Source organism: Camarhynchus parvulus, chromosome 3 (genome assembly GCF_901933205.1).
Source record: "Camarhynchus parvulus chromosome 3, STF_HiC, whole genome shotgun sequence".
NCBI classification, from domain to species: Eukaryota; Metazoa; Chordata; class Aves; order Passeriformes; family Thraupidae; genus Camarhynchus; species Camarhynchus parvulus.
In genome coordinates, this window is record NC_044573.1 from 86,136,604 (window position 1) to 86,157,674 (window position 21,071).

The 21,071-nt window shown below is 37.9% G+C and overlaps 2 protein-coding genes across 3 annotated transcripts in view; one reads left to right on the plus strand and one right to left on the minus strand.

Annotated features, from left to right (window-relative positions):
- Positions 1 to 12,549, minus strand: part of ANGPT2 (angiopoietin 2) — a 42,773-nt gene extending 30,224 nt beyond the window's left edge. Inside the window, exon 1 of one of the 2 annotated variants that reach the window (XM_030944465.1) lies at positions 11,860 to 12,549. In XM_030944465.1, the coding sequence (XP_030800325.1) occupies positions 11,860 to 12,144 (285 nt within the window). In that variant the 5' untranslated portion in view covers positions 12,145 to 12,549. The remainder of the gene's footprint in view (positions 1 to 11,859) is intronic. The other variant, XM_030944466.1, reaches the window with a different exon arrangement.
- The window catches only part of MCPH1 (microcephalin 1), a 120,688-nt gene that overhangs the window by 73,079 nt on the left and 26,538 nt on the right, over positions 1 to 21,071 (plus strand). The window lies entirely within an intron of this gene.

A 21,071-nucleotide genomic window follows, 5' to 3' on the forward strand; every position in this document is an offset into this window, starting at 1 on the left:
ATCTTTCTCACTGTCATTTCAATTGATAATGTGCTAGATGGACTGGGGAAGTGGAGTGTCTGGAGAACTGCTACATTTACATCACCAGCTTGAAAATTCCTCACTTGCTGGACCAAACCTGTCAGAGAACTTCCCAAACTTTCCAAAACATTGAGCAGGGAAAGCAGGACCCAAAAAACCAAACCAGCCTTAAATATGGCTACAGAAAGTACTAAAGGCTGCCTTAAAAAAGAGAAGCTCAGGTGGTCACCTCTGCTTAGTTTAAAAAAATTAGCATCCTTATATGTTCTTGTCAAATGCCACTTATTTATTTCTCTGTACTGTACCATTAGCCCAGTTAAGAGTCTTGAGTTGCAAAAGTTTCTGAGGAATTCCGTGCTTGAAAGATAAACCAGGAAGCTACTGTGTTAAAAGTGGACAAACACAAATATTTGGAAGCAAGATCAGAACAAATAAGCAGCATATTGCAGAAACAAAACATAGTGTGTGATGCAGGAAAAAAAATTAAATTATGTAATCCTGATTAAATAATACTTCTTTTTTTTTGTCTCAATATCCATCTAAAAGCAGACAGTTTAGGTTTTTGGAACAGAAACATGAAGACAGGTCTTTTCATCTGTTGCTTTCAAAATTTCCTCTTTGTCTCTGGTACCCCCCTGAGCACTCAGGTGGTGATGCAAAGTCACCTCTTGAGCTGAGCTCCTGTCAGTGCTCCTGGAAACTTGACACAAGGCAGCTGCCAGTATGTGCCCTTCTAGAAAGACCAGAAGCCAGATCCTTTCAAAACAAATGATGCTATTGGCATTAACCATAAGAGAAGAAGAGAAAGTGTCAGAAAAAATGTCTGAGAACCAAAGCTGTACTCATTATAGGATGGGTATTTTATGAGAGGACAGTTCCCTGTCTGTCAAGATCTGACAAGGGCCACTGAAGAGGGAGACTTTTAAATATGCTTTCCAGAGACTCTCTTGGATGTAAAACTCTGCTGTCAAGATGAGTAAGCACATTAGCAGTGGAGAAAGTACAATGACATCAATACTATATGCACCTAGCCAGAAAAGAAAGCTATCTGTCTTACATTTGAGATTTGGGCCCGGGCAAACATCGTAAATTTCCATAAGGCCAAATGCAAGGTCCTGAACCTGGGTCCAGGAAAACATAAGCACAGGCTGAGCAGTGAAGGGATTGATGGCAGCCCTGACAAGAAGAACTTGGAAGAGGTGGATGAGAGGCTGAACATGCCCTGGCAGTGTGTGCTCACAGCCCAGAAAGCCAGTTGTATCCTGGGCTGTACCAAAACAGTGTGGGCAGCAGGGCAAGGGAGGGGATTCTGCCCCTCTGCTCTGCTCTGCTCAGGTGAGACTCCAGCTGGACCAGTGCTGCATCCAGCTCTGGGTCCCACAGCATGAGAAGGGATTTAGGTCGCACAGCATTAGAAGGGTCCAGAGGAAGACCACAAAGATGATCCCATGGTTGAAGTACTTCTTCTATGAAAACAGGTTGAGAGAGTTGGAATTTTTCAGTCTAGGGAAGAGAAGGTTTTCAGAGACCATAGAGCAGATTTCCAGTACCTAAAGGGGGCTTACAAGAAACACGCCTTTTCACACAGGTGTGTAGTGACAGGACAAGAGGGAATGGCTGTAAACTGAAGGAGGGTAGGTTTAAGTTAGATATTAGGAAGAATACAGTGAGGGTGGTGAGGCACTGGCACAGGTTGCCCAGAGAAGTTGTGTACACCCCATCCCTGGAAGTGTTCAAGCCCAGACTGCATGGTGCTCTGAGTAACCTGGTCTAGTGGAAGGTGTCTCTGCCTACAGCAGAGTAGCTGGAACTAGATAACCTTATAGGTCCCTTCCAACCTAAAGCATTCTGTGATTCTGTGAATACACAGGAAAGTATGCACAGAAGGTTAAAAACAAATTTAGCTATAATGACAAAAGAATCCAGAACTGAGAATTCTGAATGAGAAAGGGTGTAGAGGAAAGGGACAGCCAGGAAGCTGCATAACTTTAATAGAAGGAAAGAAATAAGGGAAATGAATCTGTGTGAACAGAATTTTAAAATTGGATATGGATAGGAATAGAGATAGGAATTCTTCATGACAGTAAGCTGCAAAAGGGGACTGGAAGGCTGATCTTAAAGCCAGCTGAGGGAATGAATTCTCTGGTTTGTCTGAAGTTTAAGAAACATTATCAAGTTGGAAGAAAATTCACTGAGGAAAATGGTGAGTGCAAAGGACTTGACTGGATGAGACTCTTGGGAGATGTTACTCCCACAGGGACTAGAGAGGGACAAGAGAAAGACACTGTTTATTTCCTTGTGATGAAAATTATTACTCTTTTTTCTATTACAGTAGCATCCTCACTTAGTTAGAGGTAGTCCACATGAATTAGGCCTTAAAGCACATATCTGATTTACTGGTTACTCCATTATTAACTTCAAATACTTTTTCAATATTGTTTTATTAATACTTCGTTATTGAAACTAAGCATTTTTAGTTTCACTAAGAAGTCAGTGGGAATTTTTCTACTTCTTTGGAGCAGAGCTAGGATTTTTTACACTGTCCTCAGAGCCTTTTTAAAATAATAAAGTTTACCATAACAAAGAAGCTGAACTCAAGACATGGCTAAGTTTTTTCTAGATTCAAGTCAAATAAACTTACATGTCAGGGGAAAAAAATTACGGTATTTTTAACTATATATTTAAACTTTCTTGCCTAGCTGGTAAACTGTAGTTGACAGAATCCTTGCTTGTATGTGCTAAGATTTCAACAGGGTCAGATTGTTTATATTTGTTGCAGTTTATACTCTTTCTAAGGGCTAGGTTATTGGTCTAGGGGCTTACTTTCTAGTTATTTGAACTTTGTTTCATCGTGTCAGAGTAGTTTTCAGAAAACATTCCCAGTAAGGCTCCAGTAGCAGTTACAATAGGGTTTTTTAATTTACTGTTACTTTATAGGCAAACACTATATCTGACAGAAAATCTGGCATCAGGATGACAGTTTAACATAAGTGAAAACACAGGGATAGTTAATACGGTCAAAGTTCAGGCCTCATGCAAGGAAGCTTAGGGAGTTTTTTAAGTCGATTCCTTAGAAGCAGTAAAACACAAGATTTTGGTATTTTTTACTTATTCATTTAAGCTGTCTTTTGCCTGCTTTATCTGTTTTTTAATTTGCACTAAGAAACTGGAAACTAATATTTCATTTGAATAGTTGAATTACCCTGTTTGCAAAAAATAGTTCTGAAAAGAAAAGCAAAAATTAGACAATTTTTTCATTAGATCTTCACTGGGGAGTTTTCTTGAGTAAGAAAACTGTCTGACTGGATAGGGTATCTGTTAATGTAAACTGAAGTATGGCAAGTGTGTTTTCCATTACTACACGTATTTTAGTCTTGATACGCAGCTTTTTCATGTTTGAATGTTAAGACTTTGCACAGCTGAGATTGTCAGTTGACAGCTGATACCCTGGAAAAATGAGGCTATTGCTTCTTGACTGAATGGCATATTCTCCTTAAGGTGCTGGTTTATATTTCATTCTGAAACTGTGGGTTTGAACTAGTATCTTGCAGGTAGTTACACCTTGTAAATGGAAAATGAGGAAATTGTTGCATAGAACATAATGTAGTACATGGGAAAAGACCTAAAACAAATATATAAAGTGTCATGACATGATGTGTACAAGTTCTGTCAAGAAAGACAAAACTAAAATGATTTTTAGGTACCAGGGATCAAAATTAAACCTCTCAGCTTACTCAGGTACCTCCGTGTATGTCTGTACATCAGGTCACACAATGAGCAGAGCCCTGCGGCGCACGGATGTCACATCACGTGCGGGGGAGCTGCTATGGGGGCTATGGCTATTGCCCAGGAAATGTCCTTTCCACTTAGCTGGGAGTCTCCCCATTCCCACACCCTGACAGAATGGAACAAAGAGGCTTTTTCCTTCCAGGATCACGCACATCAGGTGCAGGCCTGAACGAAAAGCAAGCGTAGCGATGAAGCTGATACCGTGAGTGCAGGAGGTGAATGACTCTTAGTGCCTGCAGCGTGAGAATGAACAGGTCTGCAGAGCTGTTGTTTGGACTGGGCTTAAGACACTGCTCAGTCATTTTTATACTAGAGATTTTCAGAAGATCCTACTATTTTTAAATGGATACAATTATTTTCTCCAAAGATGAGAACTTTTAGGTTTTCTCCCTGTCAAAAATTTCTTTTAAATGGAGTGATAAAGATCAAACACTTGCTCAGTGTGTTTTCCTGTGGTTTTGATAAACAGCTTATTCAAAAAACATACTAAAACTTTGCTTCTGAAGTACACAAATTATGGCAGTTTTGTGATTATGCTGTACCACACTGAAATGCTCTAATACAATTGTTTTGCTTTTATAGTGAACTGCTCTGGTCCTCATCAATGATTTAGTACAGATTTTGAAGTTCACATAGCTAGTTTCAATCTCTTGTTATTTATGTTCCTAAAAGGTATTACACAGTCTAACACTTCAATGCCTATTAGAAGAATTTTAGTTGCTAATATTGAGAGAGCAGTAATGAATTAAGCAAGGCTTTTTTCCCCTTTCTGGAAATGATAAGGTCTCATGCTGCATGGTTTTAACAAGAGATCTCCAGAGACAGCTGAATTGGAAAAAACATTGCTGTCATCTAAGAATTCTGAAGTATTTGCTTGTCTAGAGAGGAAAATGTTTCCTTACAGCTTCTGTGAATAGTGAATTCTGTGAAGAATACAAGATTCCCATGCATACTTTTATTAACAGAGAGAGAAGTTAGCAGAAAGAGGGTTGCATATTCTATCAGCCTACTCTTTTTAGTAGTAAGACCTTTTTATGACCTTAGTAGACTCCTGGAAGATTATTAGCTAAACTGATAAAGCTTCATATGGGCAGTATAAAGACAGCAGAAAAGTTCCTGTAGCTTCCTGCTCTCTCTTCAGACTAAGCCATAATGTGCTGGAAGTTGGAAAGAGAATAGATAGATATCATTTAATCATACAAATTGCAAGATACATTTGCTGAGCTTTATAAACAACATCTTAATTTTAGGGTTAACCTGTTCCACAAAGAGATAAGTACTAACAGGATTTTCAGTAATTACTTGAAACACAGTAAGAATTTCTTTTAAAAAAGCTTTTAAGGAGTAGTAATGTCTTTTTCTAGGCGGCTTAAGAACTGACTTAGTGAGTGTTTGCAGAACTACCTAGGTATGGGATTTTTTTTTTATACAAAACATAGATCTGGATTTTGTAACCTGAAGAATTCTTTAACATCTCCTCTGAGCCTGGTTTACTTGGAATAGACATCAGGTTCCCCAAAAAGTATTTCTCTTTGTTCTCTCTAGAGAATAAATTACGCTCATTTTTTCTCTGCCCCATTGCCTAGAAATATGTCTGGTCAAGGAAATGAAATTATCACAGTATTTTTTAGTTGTAAAGCACTTTTTAACTTACTGTATGCATCAGGTTATTTGGTTTAATGCTGTGTAATGTGCCATATCTTTAAAGCATTTCCAGGTATTTAATTACTGTGATATACTTTTTTCTCCCCAAATGCTTTGCCTTTTTTAGTTATCTGACGTTCTTATTTTCCCACCTCTAGTTTATATTTGGCTAGTCTGAGAAGTTCAAATAATTAAATGGCAGATAAAATTGTCAGTGCATATTTCTGAAACTCCTTATTTAGTGCCATAGAAACTCTCCTTTTCTTGAAGGATCTAGTGATACTTACAGTCCACTGACACATTGTTTTCACTGTTACTACCAGTGAGATATTTCATAGGGTGCATTTGGACTACCCAAATATTTCCTGTGCATGACATCCTTGTTTCAGGTACATGATATTTTTTTTATTTTTTTTTCCCCCAAGAGCCATCTCTTCCCATTTTCCCTTATGTGATCTCTACAAGTATCCTTAAGGCTCCCATTAGTATCCTAATATGCTAAATAGATGCAAGAACCATTTCTCTCTGAAATACAACTTGCATCTCCAGTTCCAGGAACTTTGGGGGTTTTTGTTGTTTTGTTTTGTGTTTTGGTTGCTTGGTTGGTTTTGTCATGGTTTTTCTGTTCTGTTTTGGTTTGTGGTTTTCGGGTTTTTTATGGTAAGAGCGGTGACACACTGGAACAGGCTACCTTGAGAAGCTATGGATGCCCCATCCCTGGAAGTGTTCAAGGTTTGGCTGGATAGGTCTTTGAGCAACTTTATCTGGAAGATAGCCCTGCCCACAGCGGAGGGGTTGGAACTAGATGATCACTGAAGATCCCTTCCAAACCAAACCAGAGTCTGTAATTCTGTGATTCTTTGAAGATGTGGCAATAGGAAGACATCAAAGTCTTATGGAAAAGCCATCAGTCCTGATTTGACTCTTGTACTCAAGTTGCTTTCTAACAAGTGGGAAGTATAATGTTTATCTATATATTCATATAATATTTGCATTTTAGTCCACAGTTGTACCATCTACCTATTGTCTCTGAATTTTTAGGCCTACAAACTTCAGTGCTAAAGTAGTATGTTAGGATGAGAGCCATGCAGCATGCTGGCTTTTGTAAGTTCTTCAGCAATGCTGACAAATCTGCCTCATCAAGGGGGATTTCTTTTAAGTTTTCCATTCCTCCATTTGTCTCCTTGAGGCTGAAGAGGCTGATTGAACTTACTCTAGGAGGCTAATTAATATAGACTGAGGGACCTGGTGAAACTCTGGGTTTGCAAAGTTCCAAAGATCCAAGAGTGGCCCCTCTCTGTTGTAGGCACTAATGCAAGATGTAAGACTCTGTCTCCTAAACCAGCTGGCAACATTTTGCCTGTCTAGACCTATAACAATAGTAACAGTGGGGAAGACCATCTTGCTTTGCCCTTTCAGCCAAAGCTGTGTAGAAGGCCATGAAATAACAGGTGCAGCAGGAGGTTCTTGCATTAAAGTATGTAAAAAGTTATTAAAGAAATAATGGTTAACTAAGCTGCTTAATATTATAAATCAAAGAATTTGGTACATTTTCAAAAGCAAATACTGTAGTATGTAAAGGACAGTATTAAACAGTCACTAAAGGTACTACTTGTCATATTTTTAAGGTTGGAAGTGGGTCCAACCCATTTCTGTGGGCTTCAGAATAATTTCCATTCTAAGCAATACATACATGATAGCTTAGGAATCAAGCACATTTTACTTTTTCACTCGGTAAATTTGAGGTGAGATGCAAGTTGTTGCATTTTTTCATAATTAACAAGAAAAAAGGAGCAGGAACAATAATTGTCTGTAAAAGAAGCACCGTCCTCAGCTTCAGTCTCTCTGATAAAGTATCAAAGATGTGTTAAAGGTAATGCTGTTAAATTTTATATATTAAGTGGGTATGCAAATAAAAATATCTGGAAGCTGGCAATTCAGGAATCTTCAAGCTCATTTCCTATAAGTACACTTGAAGAAAGAAAGAAAGAGAAGAAAACAAAAAGAAAAGAAAATAAAAGAAAGAAAGAAAAAAAGGAAATTAAACGCTTGCTGTCGATAATTGATGGAGAAAATCTCCCATTTTGCTGTTTGGACCAGTCAAATGTGACAAGTTTATTGTCATGTTAACTACAAACAAAGCACATAAAAATATATCTTGAATGCTAGCAAGAGTCTGATTCTGTAATCCTCTCTTTATCCCATTTTTTTACTGATGACATCTTGGAGTTGAATTCTCTCTTTCAATTTTGTCTTGTAAATCTGTACAAGAAAATCTCATTTTCTTTGTTGATTTTGTACAATTTCAGACCTGCAGCACCCATTTGGTATTGGTGGAATGATGCAGATATGGTTCCTATAACAGTTTTTAAACACATGCAATAGCATCATTTCAAATCCTTTCACTGAAATTTACCTACAGGAAGTACAACACTAAACTTCATAATTATATCATCCAGAGTAGTGTGGAAACTTCATCTGGTAACATACTAGTCTGAAAGTAAGAAAGTATTTTCTTTTGAGTCCTACCAGTTTTCTTTTGCTTAGCAAATAATCATTGATAGACAGAACCAAGCACTTCTCACAATAAGTAAAAACAGATGCATTACTTAAGAAAGGAATGTAGGATTCAGAGTCAGAATCATTTCTTGAGTACTTCAAAGTCCAACTCTGTTCGATATATTTGTCCTTATTCATTGCGTGCAGATAGTTTTGAATGGCAGCATGTCAAAGTATCTTTTTGTATTTAACAAATGACATTCAGTACAGAAATAATTATAACCTTCCAGGGTATCAATACAAGGGAAAATGAATCTCAGTTAAGTGTATCCAAAGATACTGCATTTCTATCAGCAGTGCATCCCCCTCCTAGTCTGCTGGGATGATTCAGGATGAAGCTCTGGTAATGGGTTTAAATGTTGACTCCTGACACTGATTTTTATTTGCTAGTCTTTTGATCTGCTGATAAACCACAAATAAATTACCTGTATTCCAGATGCTATCATCAATTTGATCATACATTGTTTTCAGCTGTTTCTAACAGGAAAGACTAAGAAAATATGACCTGTTTCTTCTACACTATTCCTATGGACAGTCATATCTCCTGAGTCATAGGATCCAGTCAATATATTAAGAAGCAAATTCAAGTCAGCCTTCAGTTATTTCAGTGTCTTAATATCTGAAAAAAAGTGCAGATCCTTGAGTACAAGTGTTGTGATCCAAATGGTAAAGCTGCCATTTATTCACATAGAAATATTTAAATTGTTGAACCTAAGGGATTGCCTGTCTTTTAGGAATATCTGAAAACCTGGTGTTGTATATTGAAAGTTCCAAGTATAATAGCCAACATTTATGTTTATATTTAAAGTTTTCAGTCTTGTATCTCACTTGCATACCAGCCTGCTATCGTCTCTAGTTAATTAAAAATTTTATTATTGAGAGCGTTATGCTCCCTGCTCACACACACATTAGAAAAAAATCTTACACTTCAGTATACAAATTGATCCCAAGATAGGAAAAGTCAAAGAGGAAAGTTCATTTTAGGTATATTGCAGCACAGCTGATCTAGCATTTTGGCCTTTGCTTCGAAGTATCATTTACTGGCTTACTGCTAAAGCATGGATTAGGTGGAATTGGGATTTGTTCTACCTTGTCATCTGAATGCTTAAACATAATCTGCTTTTTAAAAGACATTCTCCAGTTTTATGTATGGCACAGTAGTAGCATAATGCATTATTAAAGTTCAGATTGAAAAAAGATGTGTTTTCATGAAGAAGCAATTTGTAGTAACTGTAGAAAAAAAATCTTTTGCTTCCTATGCAGGAGCAGATCAGAAAAGAACCTGGACATATCTAACTCATTTTCTTCCCATTGTGTTTGTCCATTAAGCAGATGAAGCACACACTTCCCATGCTGTTCCATTCATACAGCCCAGTGTTCATTCAGAAACAGAACGTTTCCTTTAGTTGATGGATTAAAGGCAGGAGAGGGGGAGGTGTGTAAAAATGTTTGGGGATGTACAATATTTCAGGAACAAAGTTTAAAGGTTAATTCACACTAGAAGTTTGTAATGTATATTTCACACAACTTCAAAACAAAACCAGTTCTGCCTCTTAAATGAACAAAAATAACTTTTAAAGAGAAAGACCCAATGAAGGTTTTTGTGCAATTGCTGAGAAGCTAAATGTCAGGTTATTTTTAAAAGCAATCTTGTATTACACTTTCAATACACTAAAAAAATAAGCAAATACAAATTTTCACCCCATCTTGACTGACCTTGCACTACATTTTGGGAGGTTGAAATATGAACCTAAGAATGTGTATTAGTGACCTTAAAAAAAACAGCAAGTAAACTCTGTAAGCAGCTTTAAAGGTTATTGTTTGCTTTTTATCTTCACTTGCAGACCAGGTGTCTCTAGCAAAGTAAATCTGAGGAAAAGCTACTTTTTGTTGGAAGTTCTTTGTGAACAAAACAGATGACATAGAGAGCAGGTGTTAAAATAGTGAAAAAGGCAAACGGTAGATATTTTACAGGATGTTTAGCTGTGGAAGAGCTAAGAAAAAAAACAACAGTCAGTTCTAAAGCATCTTATTTAGAAGCCTTTGCTCAAATACAAGAAACATTTCTCTGTCTTGTAAATCAGAATCTGTCTTTTGATCCCTCAAAGAATGGGTTAGAGATACTTATCCTATTCCTCTTGGCACTGAGTTCCCAAGGACTGACAGGAAAAAGCATAGTTTTTACTAAATAAGGATGCTTACTGGTTTCTGTTTACCTGATGCCACTTACGATACTGTGTTTGTCTACTTAAGTGGCATTTAAGACTGAAGTGTTGTGTGATTTACTATTTAAGTTAGGAAATTGCTTAGCAGCTGGGTAGCTTAGACTGTTCTACTTTGTGTGGTTTTCATCCTGCATTGCACATCTGTTAAATGTGGTCTTAACATTACAACAGTGAGCATTGTAAATTAATAAGTAGAAAGGTAAGTAAGTGGAGGAAAGTAAGTTTACCTGTTTAAAAAATAAATTTAGAAAAACAAAAAACTACACAGCTGACATTATTTGTGTCTCTAAATTAAGTGTCCTAAACCTATAAAGAGAGATTTGGAATTCCACACTGGAGCCTTCAAGTGTATGCATTTTGGATTTAATCTTCCAAGGCTCATTTCCAGGTTGATGAAAACCCTCTGCTGTTTGTTTTGGAATGGGAAGTTTAACACTAACAAATTCGCCAGCAGGTTTCACTAGTTGTATCACAGGAGTTCTGGAACTTTGTAACTGATGAGAAGAGTGAGTCCTAATGCAAAATTATTTTGTAACTGTGTATGAAACGGCTATTCTTTGTAAAAAACTGAATTCTCTCTATTTGCAACACAGATTTTTTTCTCTATGAAGAAACCATTATGGCATCACTGGAACACTTATTTGGAAATACAGTGCCAAGTCTTTAAAATATTTATTGCTTAGAAGACAGGCATGTTGGTACAAAATATAAAGGCTCATAAATTTACTATGCAATTAGACTATACTATAACACTTTTCCAGGTAGTAGTGAAATAAAGGTTTTTAAAATTAAAGTCTGTTGAACTGCATAGCATTTTGAATCAAAATAATTTCTGTAAAAATGTGAAAAAGTGATCAGGTTTGTTCTCCAATAATAATAAAAATATATGCTGCATTTTTTCCCTGCTCTTTCAGGTACAAATGTTGCCACTTTGGCAATAAACATGTCAATTTTCCCTTAGTTCCAATGGTATTGCATTAAGGGAAGCTCTGTGGTATCTGCAACACCTTTTCCAGACTATTTTTCCCTTGAATCTTGTACATTTCACTGAAAACGTTACAGGATGCAAAGGATATCCACTAAAGAATTTTCTTAAATTCTATCACTTCACAGGGCTGATTTCACTGCAAGTCTGGCTTGCAGCCTTTGCTGGAACTACAGTTCTTTATCAGTGGGATTTAATAGGTTAATTTCTTCATTCAAGTTCTGAAATCACATTTCAGATAACATTTTAGGCATGCCTCAGATAAAGGTACATTCTATATTCTTTAGATAGCTCTAAAATAGCCCTTGCCAGTTAATTATACATTAGTAGCTCCTTCTCTCATGTCAGAAACTTCAGACGTGCCCACAGTCCATCTGTGTATGTAACTTGTCCAAGCAACTCAAATGTAATGACAAACTTTAAGGCACAGTCTCTGCACAACTGTGCAGTTCACTCTTCCTTGCCAGTTAATATTATGTTCCCAGACTTCAAAACAACTTTTTGATTGAAAGGAAATTCAGAAATTTAGCTTAAATAATGCACTCTGTGAATTGAGGCGCGGTTCAAGAAAAAAGAAATCACACTGAAAGAGATGACAGGATGTTAGGTTTTGGGATAGAAATTATATGACCCTACCTTCATTAGCCACTGAGTGTTGTTTTCCATGATGTTCTCAAGTAGCTGCAGTCTTTGAACTGAATCATCATAGTCCAGAGGTGCGTCCCTTTGCACCGCGTTGGACACGTACGGAGCGGAGGAGCGGCAGTTGTCCGCCTCGGGCAGGAGGAAGGTGTAGCTGCACGACCCGTGCTGAACCTGGTACTGCTTCTTGCCTATCGTCTCCATGCTCTTACTGAAGGAGTTGTATCCTGAAGCTAAGAGTATGCCGCAGCCCAAAAAGAAGCAGGCGGCCAGCTGCATTTTAATCCCTGCGGTAGCTCGGCGGACCTAGAGAGCCTGGATGCGCTGGCCAGAGCCCGGCCCTAGCTAACCTGCGGCGCAGCCGAGCGCTCCGCTGCCATGTGCCGTCAGGCGAGGGCTGGCCTTGCCTGCCTGCCCCGGGCGGGCCGGGGAGGTGCGGCCGCTCCCGCCGTGCCCGCAGCTGTCAGGCGCGGGAAGCAGCTGCGGCCGCCCCGCCTGGCCCGCTGCCTTCCTGCGCCGCTCCCCGCCGAGCCCCGCGCCTCGCCAGCCCCGGCACTCGCTCTCCTGCCCTTATAGCAGGAGTGGGTAAGAGCCGGCACACGTGTGGAGCGGAGCCGCGCCTCCCTCCCGGGCTCGCCGGGGCCGGGGGGCAGCGCACAAGCGGCTGGCGGGAGCGGGGCGGCGAGAGGAAACCCCAGGGAGGAGCCGGCAGCGGCAGGACCCCTGCGAATTCCTGCAGCACGGCTCTAATTAAGAGTTTCCTAGACAGAGCAATCAGTTCCGATAGCCTCCAACTATGCTAGTAAATTATTTGCGATGGTAATCATTTTTAAACTCTTTACCCTCGACCACCCCCACTAAGCACACACACAGACACACACACACAGACACGCACACACATGCATATACATACATACATATGTCCCTGGGCTTGTTTGTTCTTTATTTATTTTCTTTAAAATGTGCTGAACCAAGATGTAATTTAGTTGGTGTAATACATTGTGGAATTACGGAGAAAGACGCTGTCCCATGCATACAAAAGCAGGCTTGGGTACATCCTTGCAAAGAGAACACGAGGGGCAGCAATTAGAGGTTTTCAGTTGAACACAGAATTTGTATTTTGCTGAATCTCTGAGATGAACACTCAGTTTTAGGCACGTCTTTCAAGAGTTAAGGGTTTACAAGCTTTTTATTTATTATTTTAAAGGCACTTTTTTTTTCTTTATGTCATGGCTAACTTTGGAAGTGCTAATCTTAATAAAAGAGTTAGAAATCACAAGCTAGCTGGGACTGGAAGAGGAAAAACCATCCAGAGGCAGTGGCAGTAAGGGATAGCTCAGGAAGTGGCATGGCTGAATAGGAATTACCCTGTTAGCTCTCCCTAGCCCAACTCTGTGCCCTTGGGAGTGGGAAATACCCATAAAAGGGGAGAGAAATTCTAATAAAGTCTTTGAAATTTATACGTAAGGGTATAAAGGACTACTTCCCAACTCCCATGGTCTCTGCAATGATCGGTCATTTTGAAAAAGTGGAAAATTACTGGCATTACCAGACCCTGGGAAAGAGTCCATTCCACTGAAATTTTGGAAAAGTTTACCTCTCTGTAAGGAGAAATTGTCTTCTTGAGACCAGCATGCTAGGATACTGATTCCTGAAGACAAACTGCCTGAGATTTTGGCTAGGTCTGGATCTGGAAACTATAGATTTTTCTTAATTAAAACAAACAAAGGGAATGCCATGCTAGTCAAACTAACATGAATCACTGACTAAAGTTTCTCATATTCAAGGAAAATCCCAGCCTATCTCAGGATGTCTTAAGACAGACTCTTACATAACTTGCTTTATCTCATATAGTGAATTAATGTGGCTTTACTTTTTTAGATCATGGAAGTTGTGTTCAGGGATTGTCAAAAGGAGTTGTAGCAGCTAAAATTCATGTCTTAGATTGTTCGAAACTGCTGATATTTCTTTACATAGTTACCTCTGGAAAGGAAAATCTCTAGAATTTAATTCTGGTGAATTCCAAAAAGATTCTGATTATATTTGGATGGTGATGAGTGAAACCAATTTGTTGGATTTTTTCCTGTGGAGTATTCATATGCCACTGTTCATCCTTCTAACCAGAGGAAACAAAGGGATATGTTTGGAACAGTCAAGATTATTTGCAACAAAATTTATGTATTTGGAGGGTTTCGTATATGAAGTATGCATTCTCCATCAAGACAATTTTGTCTTGCAATAGCCAAGCAAATAATGTGACAGCTACTTGCATTGATAACAAAGTTTCAAATGTGTTGTATACTGATTTCTAATTTTCAATTAATTGAAGTCTTTGAAAGAACATTTAATTCCATGTGAATAACAGTCTTTGCAAGATACTTGACCAACCTACTATTATCCAATGAAGACAGAAAATAGCATTAGATTAATGCACTACACTGTGTGAAGCATTTCTGTCTAAGCAGACATTCCAATTCAGTATTTGTTGTTATTTGGGTACTTTAATTAATTTGCTAATTTAAATGAGAATTTCCTATTGCAACTTGTTCTTAAGTTGGTCTGTTCCCTGTTTCCCTTGCACAGCTAGCCCAAAAAAAATTAGGGGTCATATACTAGTCATCCTTCCTTTCACCACCTTGTGTGTATAGTTAACAGAGTAGTGCTAAAAATTCAATTGCTCCAGCCCTGGGAATATCTGTCTCTTAATGAGGAAGAATTGGAGAATAATCTTTGTTTTTCTGATTATATTTTCATGGATTTTTTTTTAATTCTTTAGTTACATATTAAATGAAAATATGAGACTGAGCAGTGTAGTATTTTAGAAGTGTGCATTTTAATTATTAGAAGTCTACTCAAGGGACTGAACGCATATAAAAGACAAGATCCTGTCCAATGAACTCACAGCAGATTCTCTCCTCAAGGGAGAATCTGCTGAGCGTTCATTGGACAGGATCTCCATGAGAGGCTTGATTAAATCAGTAGTTTTTGAATGGCTATAAAGCTTGCCATCTGTATGCCACCCTAATGAGTCACAGCACTGTTGTAATCTGGCAGCTCAGTTTTGCCGGGTTTTGGAGGAGAGATGAGTGTCTCTAAAGGTTTGAACTGGAGTCTGTTGTCCTTTATGAAAGGCCAAAGCATGACCCTGGGAGGCCCTTGTGCTGTAATGAGGCCAGGAGCCAAACTGAATTTGGAGGCTGCCTAGGAAGCCTTGCTGTATCTTGGGCCTCCACTAGGGAGAACTGTGGTTGTAGGAATACTGGAAAGAGAAACAAGTTCACCTTTTACCGTGTTTTAAGCTGGGCTTGGGTTTTGTGTCTTAGTTTTTTGTTGTTGTGAATGAATGAATGAGTAAATGGCCAGTTGCTATGGCAGCTGCAGTTCAGGGAAAAAATAAGGAAAGCACAGGTATTAGTCTGAGAATTGACAACAAACTCCTAATGGAAGACTCTCACCAGCACAGCAGGCACCACCACTTAGCTTCTACTCACTGTGTTTCTCATCTAGGTCTTGGAGTAACACCCTGAGGTGCACCATGGTTAAGTTTTCCCCAAGCTTTCATTGATAATCCCAGGCTGTAGGGGCAGTAACTGAAATACACCCCCCCAAACACACGTAATCAAGAGAGGGTTTTGCTGTTTCCCCACCTGGGTCCAATGGACTCATATTGCTTTAATGAGGTGCTCTTTCCCACTGTCCAGGAAAGTTAGTGATTGTTCACCTTGCCAACGAAATAAATACACATCCATTTAACCCTTCGCTGCAGCTAGTGCCGTATTTGGTGCATCTTTTGGAGCAGTAGATTGTGATCCTTCACCCTTTCTATCCTTTTGGGAGCAGCTTTCCCAGCTGTGGAGGAGGAAGTGGTCTTCTCTGCCTCTCCAGAGAGTCAAAGCCAGTCAGAGTTCAGGGGAAAAGAAAGTAGTAACAGCTAAATTTAGAAAACTGGTGTGAAAAGTAAGGCAAGTTAAATCCATTCTTGTCCTTGAAATCTGAGGAAGAGGAAGGAAGATGCCTGCATGCAGCCTTTTTACTGAGCCTTAGAGGCATTTTAACAAGTCTGCTTGAAAGGGAGGACTTATTCTGAAAACTGAATGACTGAGAGGATCTGTCCCCTGCCAGTTATGAGAACGACCATTTCTTTGTTAGACATGTTGAAGTAGAGAGGAATTTAAATAATTTGGCATGGAGTCTTATAAATGTCAGAAACTGAGTAAAAAGTTATAATTCAGGCTAGTCACATCCTCTCAGTATTTCTTTCATGTTTGTTGTTCTCTTCATCTTTCATTTCTACTGTGGAGTGTTGTATTTACATTCATGATACATTTTTCCTGCAAACTAAAATACAGCTTTCAGCCTGTGAGTTCCTGCTTGCTTTAGAGCTGAGTGTATACAGTATATGCCATAAAATACCAAATACTGGATTGACATATTTAAAGTACAAATTAGATCTTTCCCTTTTTAGAAAGAAGATACCCACTCTACAGAACTCACCTTATAAGCCCAGCTGAAATGTGTATTTTGTCAAAACTAAACATTTAGAACATTTTGCCAGATGTGTGCAGGCAATTTCCTTTCCTGGGAAACAGTAAATTCCCTTACTCAGCCAGTCGTGGGTTTCTTCCATGCAGCAGATGAGTGGGCTGCTCTGAGAGAGATGCCTGAATTCTGCTAACATTATCTTTCCAACTACCATTTTCCTTACAGCTGCACAGCTTCTGTTTGACAGGCAGATACAGAGATCTTTTGAGATCTCTGATAGAAAAGGAAGCATATAAACTTAAGAAATATAAGAAAATGTTGACTTAGCTTTAGTCTGCTGTCTGCAAACTTTGCCACTTTAAAACTTTTAAGGTGTTGATTTGGTAGATAAGTTTTCATTTCAGCAGTTTACTCATTTTAGGAAGGGAAAACTACATCATAAAATATGTGCAAACTAAAGGCAAAACCATGTAAACAAGTAGGTTTATGGTGCCGCATTCTTACAGGGATATTTGATCTACGTATGTAAATGCAAATGCTGTAATGTAATTTCAAAATCAAATCTGAGATGAAAAATCATCTGAAACATGGAATAAATTAATAAAGTATTTTATATATTCCTGGTATTTACATTCCTCACATTTTGACACTCAATGTTAAGTTCCCACCTTTGGGTCCTGGTACTTTAATATTAGTTTATGATAGTTCCATTTTCTGTCTTCAAAATGTTTTCCTTCACTGTAAGTAGTTTAGCATTTTTCTCAGGAACAAATGTCAACAAGGACAAGACTCATGAACTTGTAACTTATAAAACAGGGAACAGGATCTAGGACCCTATTGCATTTTTAGGCTGCTGAAAATCTTGTCTGTTTTTAGATCTTACACTCTTTTTCAAAGAGAAGAGTGATAGGTTATTATGTTTTCCTATAAGCCAAACAATTTCTTTTCATCCAGACCCATAGTTCAGATTTTTAGCACTTTAAAATTAATGATAATATGTTAACAATCATTCCTACTTTCCCCACAATTTGCTCATTTTTATTCCATCTGAGCTTCTGCACCAGTCTCTCATGACTTCTTGAACAAAGTCTCTGGATTCCACTCGCTTTCTCAGCTGCAGTTTATTTCTAATCACTCAGAACATCTGGTGTAACATCTTGTGAATTCATAATCAACTTTATGTTCCATCTCTGACGTTCCATCACGTCTCCTTTGAGTGCCCTTCCTTACAAGGGAGGGCATTTGCCCAGTAGTTCTCATATTGTACTTCTGCTGAAGGGACAAGAGGTCAATAATCTGATCCACTGAAAATATCAGTTACCACTCTGGCTTGGTGACTCCGTCTGTTTTTTCCCATCTTGCCTTGAAACATCCAATCCATCATTTCTGTACACAGTATTTTTTCTAGATGTCACAGGACCAGTGGAAGCATAATGCAGCCAAAACCAGACTTTGTGTATTCCCTTGGAAATTCTTCCATTCTCCCTTCTTCTCTTTAAGAATTGACACTGCCACCATCCTTCAATGTGTTTAAATCTATAGTCTGCAAGTTATGTTTCCTTGATGTCTGTGATGTCTTATTCTCTCCCTTTCTTGATGCTATGCTTTCATGTGTCTAAAACCCCTATCTTGGTCCTTATCATCAACATACTGAATTTTGTAGCATAATCTCTCTGGCTCCTCCATAATATTTGAAACGTGACTTACTTACGAAGCTTATTATATTAGTTCTGCCTCAGTAAATCATGTTCAACTTTGCTGTCATAAGGATAGATGGTTAGACATCCATCAGAGCTTCACACAAGTAGATTATATATTTAATTGCTTTGAATTTGGAAGATCTAAATTACCACCTCTCCTACCAATATGACAACTTCATTGCTTTCTTTGTAGCCACTGGCTGGATTGGCTTTCCTGGACTGTCTTGGGTTAAACTTGGGTTAAGCTTAAATGTCTTTTCTCAGATAATCAGATATTTAATTTGATCATATTTCCAAATTATAGACTAATTTTGGTGTCCCACTTTTTTATAGTAACACTGTATTAACATTAAAAGACATTATATATATAAACATAATTATATCTCTATATATGTATGTTCTTAGTAGGTTGTTGATGCCACTGTACCTAAAATATAATTGGTCATTTTAATTTAGCTTGGGACATCATGATATCACATCCTGAGTAATAACAATAACATGAATTAATGGGTTTTTTTTTGATTCCTGTCATTATCACTTCCACGCTCCAAAACCTTGTTAAATACAGAATGCTCCTTAATTTCTGCTGCTTCATTACTTTTATAGTGATTTCCTTTTTCAGTCCAAATTTTTAAGTGATATCTAAAGTAGAATTCACAAGTATCTACCGAACTGTAGTCTACACAAATAATGTAGGCACATATCTAAGAAGACTCTTACTGTGCATTAATGAAGTTCCTGTTTGTAGGACAGATGGTAGTGTCTTTCACTGTGAGCATTTTCTAATAATGAATGTTATTTTAATCTTTGAAAGATGAGTCATCCACATGCAGAAGTAGGAAGTGAGTCCCAGGATTATGAAGAATGGTTGCTACATGTCCTTCCTCCTTAACATTTTTATGTAGTTTGACTGTAGTGCACAAAGGCTGTGCTTATTCTCTTCAGAGTTATGTGATGACTACAAACTTCAGCTGGTAGCAAGTGTAATTACATCTTAAACTCAAATAGCACGCACGGGTTCAAAACTAACATGGAAATTGCAGCTAATGTTAAGGATCTTACAATTGCACTGCTGAATATCTTACAGTGTTAAGTGCTGTGCCCTGTCTCTCATACTGGGAAAAGCATAATAAAGCACTTGTTTAAACAGGTTATCATTGGTTGAAACTGAATGAAATAACTTATGTGCTAGTGTGTAGTAAAGCCTTTAAAACCTATTTAACCTATTTTGAAAAATTGTTCCCATAGCACTTGTGTATTTACTCTTTAGTGTTGAATTATAAGTTAAAAATTCAACAGATGTCCTTACTCTGCATGCTTATATGCTGTTTCTATGCTTTGAAAAATGTCTGTTAAATTAGTTTTGTGCATGTGGACAATTTAAACCTAAAATCTTTATGTAAGGTTTTGACTTTTGTTATATTATGTGAATGCTGTATTATATTGATGTGAAAAGGCAGCAGACTCTGAAAGAATCCAGAAGGCTTTTGGAAAATGAGAAGTCTGTCTTACTGACATCCTAAAGAAAAATGCATATGCTGTTTGTTTAAAGGAATGTGTTTTTAAAAGTCTAAGCAGCTGACACTAAGACAGCCTTACAAATCACCCCAGTGCCTGTGATTTAAATCCTTCCTCTTGTAAGCAGTCAGTCAGGTTAGCGGAAGGTTCTCTCATCTGGTAATAGCACACTTATTTCATAATAACAGCATGTCACACTTCCCAAGAGCATGTTCAAGTTAAGATCTGAATTCAAAGATAAACTGGTGTCAAAGAGGGAATGAAAAGGAAGTGAAAAACTGTGTAAGAGGAATAAACAACACTTTCAGAGAGGGAGAGGACATTTACGGCAACAGTAAGGTACCTAGTTCCTGACATCTGTTTCCCTCAAGAAAAAAATACAGTACATGCACTAACCTTTTTATGGAGAGTGCAAGAAAAATATTTGCAGCATGTTTTCATATATTCATATTTGTTGAACTGTATTATGGATGTGTAATTTGAAGTGGACAGAGCAACAGCAAACTATTTTTGCACTCTATAAAGATAAATATTTTCTTTTTTTCAGTACTAATAAACATAGTTCGGTAATAGCTCTCAAAAACATTGCCCACCCTCTTGCTAATTCTACCACAAAAACTGGGAATTCTTTTTGTTGCTGGTTTTACTGCTGTACAAGCAAAGGAAGGAATTAAAGTGGAGTTTTTTCTCCCTGGTTAGTGAGATGGGACAGCACAAAGATTAGCTGCATACGGATACCAAAATTAGGGCTTCTGTAAGTTTGGACTCCTTGCCTCTGTACAACTTACTGCTCTGTAAATATTAACGTAAGTACCTCACTGGCTGAGTAATATTCTGTTCTTTATCTCTCCAAATAAATCCTTTGCTGGAAAGGTAATCCTCCATCTCCAGTAGAATATGTAGACACACCAAATCTCTCATAAGTATCCTATCATTAAAGTGGTATATTTTCTTCCCAACACAAACCAATGAGAAAGTCCTTTTACTGGACTTTTATCTAAATCTGAATTATTACTTGAGTAATTTCCCTACACAGAGGATTCAAATCTTTAATCTGTCTCACTAGAAATATATGTACAGAAAATTTGGAGATGACATTGGTGATGTCTATATTGTTTGAATATGCATCCACATTCAGGCTAGCTGCAGCTAAAGTAACTTTTATTTAAAAATCAAATAGTTCAATCTTTGTTTATTAGCTGGAGGCTAAGCTTGATTATAGAACATCTTGCTTGTATTTTTATGCTCTTACATGATTTTTATGTCAATATTTTCAGTCAAATCTGTGATCAAAATCTATTATAAATAACTAATAAAGCTTCATCTTTGGTTTTAAATTATACATTCTGATTTGTTACTGCTTCAGCATTGTGGCCTGAGCCCTAATAGCAATGTCCAGTGAACAGCATTTGTCTTGAACATAAATAACTTTATTTCTAGTTCATCAAATTAGTGATCAGCTGATGTTCTTCTACTAATTTCTGCTTTCCTTTGCCTGCTCACCCA